Source organism: Tauraco erythrolophus, chromosome Z, assembly GCF_009769465.1.
Source record: "Tauraco erythrolophus isolate bTauEry1 chromosome Z, bTauEry1.pri, whole genome shotgun sequence".
Classification (NCBI taxonomy): Eukaryota; Metazoa; Chordata; class Aves; order Musophagiformes; family Musophagidae; genus Tauraco; species Tauraco erythrolophus.
In genome coordinates, this window is record NC_141496.1 from 75304186 (window position 1) to 75323162 (window position 18977).

At 34.4% G+C, this 18977-nt stretch overlaps 1 protein-coding gene across 2 annotated transcripts in view; it reads left to right on the forward strand.

Moving 5' to 3' along the window:
* The first annotated feature begins 350 nt into the window (after window positions 1-350).
* The window catches only part of CNTNAP4 (contactin associated protein family member 4), a 251849-nt gene continuing 233222 nt past the window's right edge, over window positions 351-18977 (forward strand). Inside the window, exon 1 of one of the 2 annotated variants that reach the window (XM_086630066.1) lies at window positions 351-441. In XM_086630066.1, the coding sequence (XP_086486192.1) occupies window positions 357-441 (85 nt within the window). In that variant the 5' untranslated portion in view covers window positions 351-356. The remainder of the gene's footprint in view (window positions 442-18977) is intronic. The other variant, XM_086630065.1, reaches the window with a different exon arrangement.

The following is an 18977-nucleotide window of genomic DNA, read 5'->3' on the forward strand; positions in this document are numbered from 1 at the left end:
TGTCACCACCACCAGGGGTGTCCGGGACGCGCGGCGAGCGGCGTGAGGCTTCAGTCGCCGCGCGGTGCGGGGAGCCCGGCAGTGGAGCCCTCAGCCATTCCGCCAAATCGGAGGAGAGATTCTGGCTGCTGCCCTTCAGGGATTGCTGCTGTCAGAGGGAAAAGCGGATTCGGAGGTGTGTGTGCGTGTGCGAGGGGATGCGGAGTGCGTTTGCCTGAGGTGCCTGGTCGCTGGGAAGCGCTGCGAGAAGAGAGGCAGAGGGAGGCAGTGAGAAGAAGAGGCAGGAGCAGGACTGAAGTACAGAGCAGCTGTTTCCTAATACTCTGGTTCTTTCGGGTGTCTCGGTGAACGTGAACATGGATTCTGTCACTGAAATCTTCTTGAAGCTGCTGTTCCTCCTATCTGTTCATAACCAGCACACGGCAGTGGCAGGGAATAAATGTAAGTATTGCATATGTTTTAAAACTCAATCCAGAGCATTTTGAAAACTTCTGGCATATTTTATTTGCATTTAGAATAAATATTATTTTTCAGACAAATGCTTACTGCTTTGAAATCATGACAGCAAGTTGCTAGGCTGAAAATGTTCTAAAATCCTTCTACAGATTTTTGTCATGAATCTATGTACAGAATATTGTTTATAAAGCTTACAGTCTAGGAGTATCTGAAAGCAGCATTTTACTGAAGGATGCATGTTCAGCCCCATTTTCATTTTTGTTTTCTATTTGTAAGTGCAGCATTTTCCAAGGAATTGTGCCTTATGTGGAAATTGCTGGCAGATTTCTATTGTGTACTATATCAGCATGGGTTTTTAGCAATTTATGATTTTGAAAGCTGATATATGCCTCTCCTGAATTAAGCTGGCACTCACATAACTCTGATGGACGTTACTGTGCAGTTCAAGAGCAGTACAAATACAACAAGGAAGAATGTGGATAGCAAGACTTTATGGTCTCTGCATTGCTTGCTTACAGAGTATTGTTCATGCATGACTAAAGAAGGGAACGCTATCAGTTCCAGGAGAAAGTTTTTTTAAAAAGGAGTAATTCATAGTTAGCCAGTAGGGTGGTATTATAAAATAAAGACAGTGATTACAGTTTAAAAGACAATCTGCCCTCTAGGAGGCAAATCTGATATATACCTGAAAATCTCTGGTTTTCATTGTTGAATTAGAATAATTATCTTTAAATTAAAAAGAAAAGAGAAAACTTATCAAGAAATTAATTTTCAGGGGTTTTGTCATTCAGTAAGAGTTCTGAGCTATTCTTGTTCTGTTTAATTCAGCTTCAGCAAGCTGAGGGATTTCATTTTCCATCCATGTGGTAGAACAGTAACCTAAATGCCAGATACCCATAACCTGAAGTGAGCATATTTTCCCCCTTTCCTGTTAAGGCACTGGTCGTGCATCACAGGAATGTGGAGGGCAGGAGCATTGCCTCTATGGGAAGAAAGTGCACGCCAAAGCAAGGAGGAATGTTCAGGAATAACCTTACAGCCCAGTGGCAGGGGACAGCTCCCTGGAAGCAACTGAACAATGGCAGAGAAGTTTGAAGTGCTCGATGGGTCTGTAGCCTAGGGTTTTGCATATGGATGGTTTGTAAACTAAACATGCTCCCATGAGCCAGACGTTCACACTGCAGCACCAAAATGATCTTGTGCTGTCATTCAGTAATGATATCTCATTTGATACTCAAGTGCATAGTGTAGCCCTAAACATGAATACTAAGTTCCTCTTGTTAAACACCCTGCTGCAATCCAAGCACAGCTTTAATTCTCTTCATCATTCTGCATTGTACAGTTTATGAATACATCCATTTTCACAGGACCATGATAATTGAATTGCACATTAATAGCATTTGGCACTACGCACAAAACTAAATCAGTCGCTTACAGGGAGGCATATGAAAACCATTGCAAAAAAGACTTGCATCACACAGCAAAGCAGTGAAGCACTAGAGGTCACTCTTACAATTTAGGAAGCAAGGTTTCAGGAAACTGCTCAAGGCTTCTTCCCAATGCAGAATTATGAAGGGTAAAACAAATCAGGTATGAAATACAGTTACTTCTCAAAACCAAGGTAAACTCAATTACAGTATCAAATGACCAACTTGAATGAACAGATTTTTCACATATATGCTAGTATTTTTAAACGTATAGTATTTTTGTTTATGAATAAGTCCTAACTCCTATGTCAAAACACTCATCTGAGCTGAAAAAGTAACAACTGTCCCCATGCTACAGACAAGGAAACTGATTGTGGAAAGAGTAAATGAAGTTATTGAAATGAAGAAGGAATGAGTGTTAACATGTGAAGAGAACTTGGCTGATCTAACGCATATTACTCCTTTTCAATATCTAATCTGGAAAAAAATAAATCAAAAATCCATTTAGATACATGTATTATTTTGGAAGTGAACATTTCTGTGAGAAACTTAGTTTCTTCTAAAACTGACTGTTTCTATCTCAAGTATCATGGTATGAATTTGGTTAGTGTGTTAGGTTTCCTAAAATGATCTCGGGAGAAGAGGCTTTTCATAATTACTGATTACAAGAGATACCTGCAGCAGCCATTACTTACTCCCTTGAACTTCTCTACTCCTTTCTTCTTGAGAAGTCGACCAGGAATTGAAACCCTTCTCAGTGTCGGTTCTACTATTGGCATTAATGTGTTCAAATATGTTTACAAAACTAGTGAAGTTCAGTATTCTTGCATGAATTTTTATTGCTAGATTGTGCAGAAGGCTGCCAATCATCGAAGAAAATATTATTTTTTTGAATTCTTCCTCTAAATTAATCTATTTTTCTTCTTTTAATTTTATGGTTCTTCCTTTAATATCAGATCCTAAATACCTAAGTTTTGGTTCGTCCTTCTTCAGACCAGCTGCCATTAAGAAAACTCTAAACTAAAGAACTTCACACTTCACCTTGAAATGTCAATCTTAATGTTATTAAGTCATTCATATAAAGAAAATTTCTTTGTTCAAAAATTGATGTGTTCAGAATTATTTCTGTGTTAAAAGAATCCCAGTATTCCTCTTTTGAGTAAAATGATTTTCAAGTTCTTAGGTTATCTGAAGGAGACAGATCCTGTCATCTAAAATACGAAAGTTTATATCTGGGATTTTATTTTGAGGTTTTTTGTTTGGTTGGTTGTTGTTTGTGGTGGTTTTTTTTCCCCCCGAAAAATAACAGATACGTCCCACCACAAGAGATAATAATTGCTACTGGAAACTCGAATCATTTTAGAGTTCTGTAGTAGTGCTGGTTTGTGTTTTCCTATGCTTTCTTCCTTCTGAAGAATTTCACTTCCAAAGCAGTTGAAAGAAGTTTGAAGTGTACAGCCCTGATAAGTAACTGTATAAGGTCAGGTGTGAGTTTTAAATGAAGTATTAAAGCAAGCACTCCTATAAGTTTTTTCCACTGGAGGTAGGAAACACTTTTATTTTATTGGAAACTGTCTCTACAGTTGTAAATCAGCAAGTTACTAAATCAGCCTTTGAGAACTTGCTAGAAATTGGTACTCTAATCGGTGCAGTCCTTTTTTTTTAAAACTCTCCGAAACTAAAATGTTGCATAAAACATAATGAAACGCTCTACATGCATCAACTCAACTGTGACTAAGAATTATTAAGGTTAATTTTGACAGAGAATGGAAATAAAGAGAACAAATTAGAGACTTTCCACATAAATTCTTACCTTTTTGTACCTACTTTTCTTTGACAAAATTCTCCAGTTTTGCAGCAGCTATTATCAATGCAGATTTTCATATTTTTACTGCAATGATCATAACTTTTATAAATGCAGGAATGTATTATTATTATTATTACTGTTGTTATTATTATTATTATTATTATTATTATTATTATTATTATTATTATTATTATTATTATTATTATTATTATTATTACTGTTATAATTATTAAGCACCAGGATGTCTTGCTAATGCTACAATAGAAGACCTACTCTAAAGCTGACAGAGAATGACTGTTAATGATGCTGAAGTTTTCAAATAAAGGACTGAGTGATCACATACCTTGATTATGCTATCAGGTGCAAGTCATTGTACAAGTAATGTCCCCAGGGATGAGGTTACTTGCTACCAGTAAAATATTGCATCTTAATTTAGAAAATAATTTCATTCTGGTGTTAATCATTGGTACCAAATTGTTCTGTAGATGATTTGACAACTAGAATCACATTAAAAATATGCTTAAATGCTGTTTATCACAAAAAATTTAAATTAAAATGTGATTCTTTAACCTTTAGGTTGTGGTTAATGTGAACTGTAGGGGAGGAGAAAATAGAAACTTTCTTAATTCTCTTTTAGTTTCATTAATATTTATCTTCTGTTTATTATTATCTATCTCTGCTCTGAGATAGCAATGGAGACCTCGTCGGAGATCAGGCCATCTCTGGGCAATTAGTTACATGAATTAAACATTACAGACATCTCTAGTATATTTTGCATGGTTTTAGTACAGTAACATCAAAAGCTTATTTCAACGTCAAATCTAAACCAATACCAATGGAAAAATCTATCAAAATTTATTTCAGACTTTCAAGGTTGAGAATTCACAGAAAGGCCTTGGGTTGATTACACTGAGTATAATCAATAATTTGCATCCCATTGTCTTAAGCTTTCAAATTCCCATGAACATATTTGTCCCTGGGCTCAGTTATCAGGAAGGATGGAGCAAATTTGGTCATGATTGATGGATAGTGACAGACAAGTAATGAAATTCTTGAAGTGGGGTAGAATCAATGGTAAAAAGAAAATATGATAGGTTGTATGTAAAGTATGGTGTCAGTTCTAGTAACAACATTTGCATTATGTGTTAGGATCTACTGTGTTTTAGCTAAGTATCACTCAGGAGTTCCAGAGTAATCACTAACTTCTTCACATCTTAATTCTGCAGTCAGAGCTATTCTGCTTTCTTCCGTACATAATAAGTAGATCTACAAGAAGGACAACCTTTAACTAAGGTGGTGTATTCAATTACCTATGACTCACAAAATCACGTACACTTCTATCATTGTATATGAAGTACAACGCTCAAGTTTAGTAATTTTTCTGAATGCTTATGTGCTGCAGTAGAAAACAACAAATAGTTCATTTTATATTAATGTCTCTCATGATATATTTGCCAGTATTCTGCCTACTGATTAATCTTCTGTAAGAACTTTGATAATCACAATTTCATAGCTTCTAACAAATTTAACTGGGAAAAAAACAGGTCATATCTCTCCCCCATCCCTTCTCACCCTCTCCCCGGTCTCGCCATCCCAAACAAGCAAACCAAAGAACACTTGAATACTCGAGAAATGTTACATCTTTCAAAAATCTGTTTCATTTTCTCCCAAAACAACCCCGTGCTTTGGTGATACTTGAAAGTTTGAGCATTTAGTGTGCAGTATGTCACAGGATTTGAACTCTGTTTTCTGGGAAGCTAGAATTGCTTCTCAGTACTTTTCTATGCTTATTCCTTCTTAGTCACTTTCTACTAACAAGGTGATAACAGAAGTGGAGGCAGTGAGATCGATCACTAATTCAAAGGGCTCTCCTTCCTAGAACACACTAGACAATTTATTAAGAATGGTAAAGAAATACCAAATACTAAAATTAGTCATGTCTGTCAGTGACTCCATAACTACACATTGACTTTATTTAAGAGGTTTCTGAAGTGAAAAATTAAAATTTGCTCTTCCGTCTCAGTTTTCAGTTTCTTCATGAAGAGGGAAGGAAAACCAAAACAATAGTGATAACATTGATTTTACAAGTTTCTGTGCAATTGGTTGGTTTTTTGCACTGTTAAATATGCCTAAGGTTAAATATTTTGATAAATTGATCTGGTACTTCTTGAATATAAAATATTATTTGTAAATTACAGATTACAACTTGCAACTTTGGCAGTCAGGGCCTCTTTATGACATAGATTAAAACTGAAAAAGAGGTATGTGTGTCTAGGTATACTAGCATGTCATTATGACAAAAGCTGTCTCTCTAAACTTGAAAATAACCTGAACGGTATAGGAGACACAGTATATTGTCATGATGTAAATGGTTTTGCTTTATTTTTTTTTGTAAGAAATGATTCAGCTTTAATGTTAAGTTTTATTCAATTGTGGTTAACACAGATTTTAACTCTGCAGTGTTTTATGCTGACATTTTTAATCACACATATATTTTATGTTCCTGTTTTATGTATGTGCTAGTATTACAGACTCATGTTTTGTTAAAGGAATGCTCTGTAGGTCTCCTTCCGTCAGTTGAAGCCTATGCCAGTAACCTTGAGTTAAATCTGTGAAATTAAAAGGAATGTTGATGTCCAATTATTTTGCTTTTCTGAAGACAGTTTTCAATGTTTGTTACAAATTGATATGATGTTTTTTTAGTAAGAAAAATATAGTGTGGACTGTGAGGTTAAAATGATACTGTTTATATTCTACTTAATAAGTATTTTCAGTGCAATAATTTGAAAAGTGATTGAAATCCTAGAAACTTCTGACATTTTAAGTAGATTAAAATTAGTAACTACAGAATTATTATTTAAATACCATACTCACTTAATAGACTAGTGAGAAAACTACCTCTAGGGTTTTAAATCTCAAAGGATAGAGGAAAAAATATGGTAAGGAAATCTATCCAGCTGGGTAGCGGGTCTAATTACTTCTTTATTAAGTAGATCTTATTATTTGGTTGTTCTCAAGAATAAGCTATTTCTTGTTCCTTGCTGTTAGAGTGCCTGTTTCTTTCTATAACAATCTTTTAGCAATTAACATATTTACATATGTGGTCTTGAGGGAAAATTAGATTAGAAACAGCATGTTGGAATATTTCAATTTATTCTTATTACTTAATATCATTCTTTATTTAGCCAATCGCTGAAGAAGATCTTGCTCTTTTTCAGGCATTTATCTGTCTACTTCTAAATCTAAATAGAAAGTGTTTTTCAAAACCTAAGTTGTTCCTAAAAATATGATTTTATGAAGACTTTTCTCCCATTACATTTAAAATTTGTCGCCAAAAATCCCCAGCTGTGACTGGTTGACCTGTTCAGAGTTATTGCGAAAATATACCTTTAAAGAAAATTCTAAACAACACAAAAAAGAGATCTTGTAAAGTCTGTGGTTAGCAAGGTACAAAAAATATTATTACTCAGATGCCATATAACCTAATAAACAACCTCATTAGGACAGCAAACAGAGGCATTTATTATTAGAGAAGATCTAGAGCAGAGGTTCAGAACAAGACAGCAAGAGTAAGACCTTCAGAGGGTAACGCAGACTATAAAATTGACACTGTAGACAGGCTGAGTTGCATAGAGGGAGGCTGAATCACTTTGGTTAATTCACCTGCAGCATAGTGCTGTACATTCTGTTACATTAGACTGGATACACTCAACATGGATATTCTGTAATTATCTGAAAGTTTTGAGGAGAGGAGAGGGGAAAACTTTTTTCTTCAGGATTACAAATTATGGTAGAGGTCATGTAATGTTTACTGCTATGCAGTATTAATAAAATAATAATATGAAGCTGGAAGATATTTTGAATTAGAAATAAATATCTGCGATCTGCAAAAGGTAGATTTTTCCTGAATTTTCACTGCCACATTTGTTAGGAAATGTGCCTTTCTTTCGAGATATATGATGAACTCTGATGCTTCTGCAAAGACAGGAATATTGGGATTTATCTGTCTAAAATTACAAGTCTGAAACTTGAGTATTTTCTTGTAGGCTAGCTAAGTCCCTTTTTAGTCATATGAGAGAAAAAAATAGTTAAGAAGAAGTCATGCAGAAGACGGAAGAAATTACATGCAAAGTTAGTTGTCTTGTATAAGACAGTTAGCAGCGTCAAAGTGCCGTTTTTCTCATCACTGATTATGACTGTGAGTCTAGATGACTACGTCAGCTGTAGACTTTGTAGACATCAAAACTCATCTATTCCGTCAAAATATCCTACTCTAAATAAACATTAGAAAAACGTATAACAAGCTGTACTGACTGCTTTGTACTGCAACCACTGACCCTGCCCAATGCATTGGTTTTTAGTGTTGAAGATCCCAGAATCTGCCTTGTCTTGTTTGGGTAAGCAGGTTTTTCTTGATTTTCCAAGGATTAAGGCTGCTGCTATCGATAGTCTTAGACAAAATATAGAGACTAAGTGAGGAGCTGGAAATGTCTTACCAGTAAGATCATCTTTCACTCCTGAAAGGATGAAATATACAGGTATTTTGACCATATGCAGTGTTCTGGTAAAGTGAAAATCTCATTAACTTAAATAAGATAGAATTGCCTGTTCTACCCACCTGAGACTGTCTGATCTTTCCACCCCATCGACAAACCATGATTAAAGCTGCATTTTAGCTCCAATCTTGTCAAAACATGTATGTGTTTTGCTTCTCCAGAAAGCATAGAGTGAAACCAGATTGTATTATGAATAAAATCAGCAGAATACTACAGCATTTCTTTTCATAATCCAGTAATAAAAGTATCTTGGTATTTTTATGATTACTTTAAAGCTTTTTTACTATCCAGCACGTAACGATGGTTATAGACTGACTTATACAGGATAGGAAGCCTTTTTATAATCCAAGCCAAAAAACTGTGTCTCTCACTGTAACTTATCCCAGTCAATGACAGGATGCCCATCTATTATGCAGCAGTCTAATTTGCAACAGTTTTGTCATCATGGTGAGACTTACTTATCATTCTTTTTTAGAAAAGAATGCAATCTTTATTAACTAAGATTTTTATTTTTTTTTAAATCAATGAAAAACAGCACTGCATCTCGATGTTCTTATTCAACTAAAGCTCCTAGGGAAATCAATGGGAGCTTTGCCTAAATAAATATTGAATAAAAGCCTTAGAAAGAATGAGCTGAATATCCATTCAACAGTGATATGCTGCATATTTTGAATATAACTAGCCTCTTTATTTCCTTTCTGCGTACCCGTCTTTTCATTTCGCCTTGTTTGGAGGACTCAGATACAGAACTGTGTAACAAACAAGAATTACTCATTTGTCTCACTTGACAAAAAATAAATACGAGGAGAAAAAGACATCTAGAATTTTAGCTAGTTCCTGTGGTTAGGGAATTCATATGCCTGCAGTGAAAAACTACCACTCTGTTTTTTTGAGCCAATGGTAATATTTTTTTTTAAACCATCAAGATGATTGATTTTAATTTTCAAGGGTGAAATAGCCCCTCAAAACTTAGTAATTTTGGGACTATGTGAATGCAGTGCACACTGAAGGTTGTAGAGCTCTGCCCTCCAATTGACAAAGTGCTTTGCAGTAACTCTTAGTTTTATCAGCCTGAATGTGAAATTTGTAAGTTTGTTTTTTTCAGTTGCATCATGCCAGTATGTTCTGGAGCTCCACTGTGCCCTGCAGTGATTACATTTCTGTCCTCAAGCAAAGTCTCTCTCAGAGTCTGCTTTTCCACAGAGTAGATATGTCCTCCAGTAGCTAATACTGAGAGCAGATCTCTTGGAGAAATGAGGGATCATCATAAAACCTGTTTGCAAATACTAACCCATGATTTTAGGTGGTTCGCTCTTACATAAAACTTATCTGTAAATGTAAATGTATGAAACTGATTATGTTTCTTTCCCTGTAAAACAGGAGAAACAGAACCATGGTGATTTGTGTTGTCATTTCCTAATTTGCTTTCGGAAGGTCTGGATGACAGTGATGAGCCTGGCACAAGAACAGGACTATGACAGGGTTTTGCTCATGGCACAGTGCTGTAAAAACGTTATTCTGACTTCAGTAAGTTATTAAGAAAAATGAAATACAGAAGGAATTCAATGATAGATGAATCAGCTACCAAGTCTTTGTTTGGATTTGATAGCCCCACTGTTACTGTAAGAGATTACTAATGTACATTTTTTTAGGCTGGGTGAAACTTATAGGGCATATAGCAATAAATAAGTGTAAAACTCTCAGATGTTTTAGGCACAGGTGACAGGTTAAACGTAACTATAGCACTGTACTGAAGAAGCCTTTAAGATATATTAGGAAATGTAGAAGTTTCTTTTACAGAAGATCACTTTTTATCATCTACTCCTCATCTATTGTTAAGGTGCTTTGGGGCACAATGACTTCTTTCTCTTTTTTCTCTTTCCTCCCTGAGGGCTCAAAAAACCTTATCTGTACTCAACTGTAAACTTGTTTTGACTTTTGTGAACTGTGATTATCTCATACATCATTCTTATACTGTATAGCTGTATTTTACTCTGTCCTGGTTCATTTTCCTTTGACAGGAAAACAAAGAATTTAAGAGATAGAGACTGGGGAAAAAGATGATTGATGTGAAAGTACCAATATGCACCTTTTTGTGCCGTATGCAATGCAGGGTTGTTATTTTTGAATCCTTTGCAAAATGTCTGCATCTATTTGCCAGCTTACCATAGCCCAGAAGTGGTACATATACCCAGTTAGACTGCCCCTAATTTTGAACAATGAATAAGAGATGCATTCACAGTTACGCTGAACTTGATCTGTTATCCTTAGGATACTGTGGTAGAAAGTAAGCTTTTTTTGACCATCTTATGTCATGTTTTCAGGGGAGAGGGGGGAACCTACTATGGCAAAGATTGCTTCCTTTCTTCTTCTGTGTCTGTAGTGACTACTTAGAAATTTGAAAACATTTTGTTTCTTGGGAAGGGCAGTAATGTAAATATACTCTATTGCGTTCTCTGTAGATATTCCAGGTAAGGACAGATAGAGAAATTTCAACAGAGAATTCTCTGATCTAACTCTTACCTCTAGTAAATTGTGTATGTGTGATGGAGGTACTGAGGAGGGTAGTTTCTGTTTTGATGTTTCTAATATATTTTTGTAATGTCTCAGTGGATGTGTTTCTAAGATACTGCCGCAGGTGCTGAAAACGTATGTTGAGTGGAATCAAATTATGTCAAGTTTCAGTGCATGGTTGTGCATTCTTGAACATTATAGATTGCAAGGCATAATTCAAAAATCTACCAGTGAACTAGTATCAGTACACTGATATTATGATGAATCGCAGTGGCTTACTTAGGAAATCCTGAGTGTGATGTTCATATTTACATGTTTGCTTTTATAGTTGTTTATAGTTATTTGTATCCATATCATTGAATGCTTTAACTGCTTTCCAGCAGATATATTTTTTTTTTAAATGAGATTCATCTTTCACACCTGTATTATTGTTTGACAGTAGCAGAGGTGTTATTATTTACTGATTCCATGTATATTAGTTATTTATGTTATTTTTGTGGCTTTAATTAATGTAGAAGTATATTTGAAAAACAGCATCTCAAGTTGGATGTCTCTTTTTCCTAGTCATTCAAGTTGAATAAATATAACACAAAATAATCTTATACATGGAAGACTCAGACTCATTAGGATTTTGAAACGTTCCTGTGATCCTTATCTTCCTACCCTGTCACTTGCCAGTAGAGATGTATATGTAGGAGAATGCAGTGGTGAAGAAGAAGTTCCTCTGACTTTGGAACCCCACTGCTAAAAGCATGTTAAAACCACACTCACAGTAATGGACGATTTCAGTAAGAAAATCAGATACTATTTAGTGCAAAATCCTTTTTCAGAATGAAACACTATAAAATATTGAGTGTTTCTTAAACTGTAATCTCTTATAAAACATGACCAGCTAAATGACTGGTAAATGGCAGTGGATGGTAAAGACTCAATGTGTTACATACTTGGAACATAAATAGTGGTCTGTTTTATAGTATCCTTTAACATCTGCCTAAGAGAATTTTAAAGACAGTATCGTGATCCACTTAAATTTCTGCTAATCAAATCATTCATTGTCATTTTTCCCACAATTAATCTTCGTCATCACTGAGAGAATAAATTATATGCCAGATCATAGAGTACTACCTGTATTAGAACATGGACTTTGTCATGAAGGAGGAATTGTGTTATTTCTTAGACTGAATAGAGATTTCATTTTCAAAGCCTAATTGGAAGACTGACAACAAAATCAAACGTTCTTTAAAATAAGAAATGGTGTTCTTCTACTGGTTAAACTACTGTTGGGGAATTTTTATTGCACCCCTCGAGTTTAATTAAACACATTTGTGCTAAAACACAAAAAAAATAATTAATGAACAATTGAGAAGAATCCTACTGAAGTCAGTGGTTCTAAAAGGAGTCTGCAATATATATACACTTTCCCAGCACTATTCCTGTGAGTGGTTGCATGGCATGCTTCAGTCCACCCTTGAGTCCATTCCTGGGCCCAGTTTACCTGCCCAAAGGTGGCCCCTGAGGGCTTGCAGAATGGCTACAAGACAACCAGACAACCGGGAGTCATTCTGTCTCTGGCATTCTTGCTCTCAGACTGTTTAACCCCTTCTGCATTTAGGCCTTCTTGGCTTCCATGACAGATCACTTCTTGGTCACAAATTTACCACTGCTGAGCAGTTACAATTTGAATTTCCCCTTCACTACTTTTTCACTTGTGTAGCTTTTTAGATTTTTTTTTTTAAATTATATTTAATATTTTTAATATTTTTTAAAAATTATATTTGATAAGTCTGATTTTGTGGCTCCTATGTTAAAACGAATTTCCAGCAGACTGACATATAATAGTCCTGTTGGAGATCCAGAATGTGGACACGGGCAAAACACAGATGTCCATGCCTTAGTCTACCACGTTTTCTAAAGAAAAGTTAGACAATGATCCCTGGCCCAAATTTTTTAAGGACTTGGAAATTCATTCATTTTTTCAGAAATATTTGCACTTTCTTAATGTGCAGAAAACGTTCATAGAAACATTTTCAGCATTGCAGGTTTTTTTTGTCTGGTTGTTTTGCTTTTTAATTGACTCAGTTTTAGGTTTTTTTCAAGAGTGAATTTTCCTGTGGTATGGAATAACATTATGTGATCAATCAAAACAAAGAGTTGCAGATCCAGTGCTCTGTCAGTGACACAGTGTTTTGTAAACACCCTGTTTCCTTTTGCAGACATCAGAAATTCAGATGCCATCAAATTGTTTCTTTTTAGCATGGAGTCATTTTTTTCCCTGGCAAGTTCTCCAAGAGTTGGAATTATCTCTATTTCTGACACGTGGTTTGTCTGCCAAGGCTGGCCTTGACTACTCTGCCTTTTACTGTTTCTTACCATTACTGAGGAATGTGGAGTTTTCGTAGTGATACATAGTAGATGAAGATGGAAGTTTTGTGTGTACTTGAATATTTGAAGCAACAACTCTTAAAAAAGGAAAGAACTTAATATGTCACTTAAAATGTGTACTGCTGCTAGCCCATCTGTAACACATCATCTTCTATGCTAACAAATGTGTTTACTCACAAAGTTTGTCTGTGCATGTCAACACTCTTTGCATGTACAATGTTGCTAGCTTATATAGTTTTTATGCTGTCTTTTGGGATTGTACACCTTCTGTGAAACTGCAGCATTCAAACCATTGCACAAAACAAAAACTTTCCAATTATTTTTTTTAAGATCTGATTTTTGTGTTGTGGAACAGAGAATAAAAATATTTGAGTTAGCTTAGTGAAGGCGTGAACACTCTGCATGCAGGTCTCAAAGATTTTAAGCACGGGTCCCGTTCTGGGCTTATAGTCCTGGCTGTCAAAAGAATGACTTTGGCAGGGACCTAGCTGATATCAACGCCTGTAAAACAGAAAGAGCTTTTAAATGTATTGCCTGATTGTTCCCTTGTTTTGAGTCTCAGGGTGCTTGTGCATTTTTAGATATTTTTGATTTTTGATTTGAAAATTGATTGTAGTGTCAAGAGACTTCTATCTTTATTGTTCAAAATATGAAAAAAAAAACCAAAAAAAAGAAGACAGAACTCTTTATAATTTAATTCTCTCAAGTTAAACTTCATAATATTTTTATGTATAATATCAATGAATTGTTAGGCTGGAAGATTGCATTTGTTACTGTGTACTTACATATCTAGATGTAAAATTTAATTTTCATGCAGATGGGGGAGGTTGTGATTTTTTAATATTAAATCATGATTTTAAAATTTATTTGAATGAAAATGTTTAGCACGTTTGCATCTTTTTAATGTGCTTCACACTACAGAGCTATCTTTGACTTCTATATCATGCTCAGTTTTTATATGGTAATCCTATTGATGTTCAAAGGTAATTCTGAAGTTGGATTATGTAGATTATGGTTATGCTGTATGTACCACAACAGCAAGTGAAACTATAATTGTTTTTTGATCAAGTGGTACAACTTCAAGAGTCCATCGACTTCAAAACCTGATCTTGATATTTATATCTTTGATCGTGCCGTATTCAGCCAAACCCCCCAAAACATAGCTGTTTCCCTCACCATCCCACCTGCCCCCTGCCACCAGTTTAAGTTATTGATATAACAGCAAGAAATATAGGGTCTGATATTAACATTAGACACTGTCATGAAGAGAAAATGGATAGATAATACGTACTAATTAGGGCAGGGACATTCACTGAAATGATGAAACGAGCTTTATTTTAATACTGGATTTTCAATACTGGATTATCAAGCAATAATGAAATGCAGTGTTTTTCTAGGCACCACGCTATGCTAGCAAATAATTTAATTTGTTTTCTTTACAGGTGAATCACATTTCTTTAAGCAGGCCAATAAGATAAGGCATTTAGCAAAGCACAAATCTTTTGCCTTTACAGTGGTATATACAACTATTCATGGAAATGTAAGGAGGTTGTGCTAAATAAGTGTCCAGTAAGGAACTTCCTCTCCATCAGCATGCAATGACTGCTTTCACTGAAAAGGACGAAGAAAGACTTGAGAAGCTAGGGCGAAGAGAAAAATGAATGAATTCTATTAGACAATGCATACTTTTCAGAAAAAGAAGCCCATACTTGTGCTATCTGCTGTACCTTTGAGGTTTCAGTGTTTGCCTAGAGATTAAAATTTTATAATATTCAGTTTAAATTGATCCTTTTATTTATAACTTGAGTAAACAAAACCGTAGAAGCTGATACAAAATTTTTATTCTACTAAAAAGTTTGCATACTGATAAAAAGTGTGGTAATTTAGCTAACAAAGACAGAGATTTTGTAGGCAAAACTCTCATCTTTTATATTGAAAAAAGAATTATCAGACTGCAAGATTTATTCTGCAAGTAAATTGAAAATTAAATTATGCCTCAAAGGCCTTATTAATTCTTTAAAAACAATTTTAAAATGTGATATTTATGACAATTCTTTTGGAATATTACTTTTATACAGCATTTCAGCCCCACTACAACATGAAGAGAATCTAATAAAGATATATATCCTTTCTTATTTTTCTGTATCTTTTCAATAGATCTCATCATAATTTTGTAATATTGTTCTCCGGGAATAAGTGGAAAGGGAGGATCCTTGTGCATTACTTGTGTTTTTCATTGTTTCAGAAAGGCAGCCTGATTAGGTTTATTTGTGTTATACCAACATAAATATTATGTTGTTAACAATCTAAACAAAGCAGGAACTCTTTAAACTAATTATTCATATACCCATTCAATGTCCCTCAATAGGCCACAACTATAATGCACTTGAAAAATTTGAGTATTTAGTAGATGCAAGTTGTTGATTTTCATTAAAGGATGCATTTTTTAAATTCTATATTTTCTATTTTACATGATGACTTCATCGATATATTTTAGTGCTTTGTACTGTGTTATCAGCTCAGTAGAAATCGATCATTCTTCTGAGAACAAGCAATTAGTAATGTTGAATATTGTTTTCTATTCCACTACTTTATTGTGCCTTGTGAATGTGTAGTGTAAAATGTGAAAAGGACCCCTGAAAAAGGAACATTTTCCTTTCTATACGTCTCCTAATCCAGAGTGTACAAAATCATGATTTATTTTCTGCTCTTTCTTTCTATCTTGTCTGTCTAAATGATTGAGGGTTGTGGATGAGACGCTACCCACTACCACTGGCCTAAAGTGAATAGTTTATATCCATATCTTGGAGGCTGGGGGGTGGATTTGTAATCCTTCATGTTGAGACAGCAACTGAATGTTATAAATTTTAAGCATCCACTTGCTTTTTCAGTTGTTCGTACTAGTAGGCAATGTTATATCGTCTTTTGATTGACTAATACACTTCAGTCATGTCTATCTAATGAGCTTCTGACTTGAGCTGAAATGCTTGTTATTTCCTGTCAAGTATGTGACCTTGTACTTTCTGGTGTCAGATTTCATTCTTTCTCTTACTCTGTCATCTCTAGATCTTTCTTATATCTTGATTCTGCTCTGTATTGATGACAAATCCTAATTTTACAGAGAGATTAATTCTCTAAATTAATAATAATAATAATAAATACATCTCTATTTTTTATTTCATGGTTTTAATGAAATTAAGGAATGCCATGATTCCAAGACTGTTAATTCCTGTTTGATTCTCCCCTTCTCACTATCTTCCACTACAGTTTCCTGTCCTTATGCAATATGTAGTTTCTTTTCTCATCTACTCATGAATGACTAGCAATTTCCTATGTAACAATAGACAAAATCAGCCACTGCTTTTCAATCTAAAAATTGTCTGTCATAGAAAACTGTAGATTACTTTGACATTCCAACCCTAACCACTCTACGATTCTGATTCTATGATGTACTTTAGATAACCTTTGTACCATTTGATCTAGTTTTCCATTTACCTCCATTTTCTTAAATATTCTTTCCTTTCAAAATCATTCTAAAGTCTCACATATTATTGAAGTCAGATTTACAGATTTGTACGTCCTGCTTTGCACCCTTTCTACCTTCTGCACCTCCTTCATTCTGTATTTATACTACACAGGGTATTGTCCAGTTATTCTCTGCCAGTTCTCCCTGATCTGGATCTGTGGTATCTTGTATCAGATTTTCAGAATTCAGGGATACAGACTTTATTCTAAGCAGACCTGGGCTGTTGTAGTCTTCTGCTGTTAATTATTCTTTTTCATTTTTTCACATTATTCATCCTACCTCTGTCCCTTTGGTCATCAATCACACTTCTAAAATATTTTGAAAGAGATTGTTATATAATTTTGTAGCTAATGTCATATTTGAAGATGAGTAAAGAAATTTCACATTTAATATTAAATGTTTTCATACTTCAAGAACAAATGAAATGTGTGTTGCAGAAAGTAGAATATCTCATCAATAAACACAGGCACACTATACCTGTTAAACATATTGATATGTAGAATCATGAATATTAGAAGATAGACATGTACTCAGAATTCATTCTTATAATACATTGTAAAATATGAGTGGTAATAGCTGATGATTGTTTAAGTAATGTGAACTTTGGAAATGTTTCTGGGATTATTGCTTCTATAAAATACTATGTATATACTTAATTTTATTTACTTTTTAATATGTTGTGAGGGAACAGCTGCATTTAATTTTGTACTATAGATTTTTCTTTTACCTGTTTTATTAACTGGTTAAATCAAGTATTGTACCTGAGGTGCTGCAAGACAACAAATGGTTTGAATTTAATAAAAATACCCAGGAAAAATTAAGACCCCTCACCACACAAGAACAAATGTAACACAGCAGTGAGTTCTGCCTACTCTCCTAAATGTGCTGTGCCCAATAGAAATGTTGTAGTTGTGTATTATATTGTTTAAACACTTTTTTTTTTTTTTTTTTAATAATTGCAAGTATCTCTGTCTTACGAGTTCCCAAGTAGAGTTTTTCTGGAATATTCCTGATTTTGTGTGAAAGTTATTGATCTATGCCACTCAGTCAATTAAGACTTTTTAAAATGTTACATGGAAATATCAAGCGTAAAATTTGACTATCTGTAAGTATCTGTGTTTTTATATCTCGACATAACACATTAATAACTGTAAATAATTAAACAGTAGTAAGTATGTAGACATTTCCCTATATGACACAGGAAAATACTATGTTTGTCTAAAGTGATCTAGTTTTGAGCTCCTCTCGATATATATAAACTTAAAAGAAAATGATTAAATTGTGCTGCATTATAACAATAATGGGCCATCATTTTGAATAAATACAAGCAGTTAAATGTAATGAATGTTTTATGGAAATTACTTTGGCTCATTCCCAGTTTTTAGGGTACTTTTATTATGTAAATTTAAACAACTTTTAGCTAACAATTACATTAAACAACAATATGAGTAGTATAATAGTACCTCATTGAATTAAGCTAAAAAGAATTGCCAGTGGATTATATTAAAATGTGTGGGTTTTATGACATCCAGTCCCATAAGGTAATTATCCTGAGATACTGTTTCTTTATTTTTTATCTTATATTCCTTTGACAATGTAGACAGGGTGGCTGTTTCTCTGTTTGACTTAGAGTTTTGTTTGTTTGGTTGTTCATTTACAGAAAGGAAAAGATTAATGTTCCATAGCAACTCAGTGCCTTGCCAATCCTGAATAAAACTTAAGGAAGAAAGAAAGAAAACTTAATGATACTGTGTAATTGACTTGGGCTTTTACCAACTTTCTGACTGTAAATTTTTGACACTTTTCTGAAGAGAAAACATAGTATTTTTACTTCTACCTTAAAATACTAAGACTCCTAAAAATAATTTTGACCTACTGTAGACTGAGCTTCAGCAGAGTGCAGTAAGTACTGACTATTATTAAAAAATACTGGGAAATAAAAGATTATTCACCTCCCATGTGTATCTCGGCTTTTCATGTTTTGTTTTTAGGGGGGGTTGTTTTTGCTATTTGTTTTATTTCCTGGCAGGCTCACTATGAACTCTCCTGCTAAAGGCCAAAGTTCTTAAGATTCTGTGAAATGAGAAGTTTAAAACTTATTTATAGGCAGTCTAAACTAGAGCTTCTTTGAAAGGTCTCAAACTTAATGTAACCTTCTCCAACCTTGGTTTTTTTTTGCATTAATATTTAAGACATCATCAATACATTCCTTCAGTTGCCACACACACTGATTTTGTGTGTGCGTGTGTGTGTGTGTGTGTTTGCATGCACATACACTATTCTCTACTATAGTGGAGAAAAATTCTATT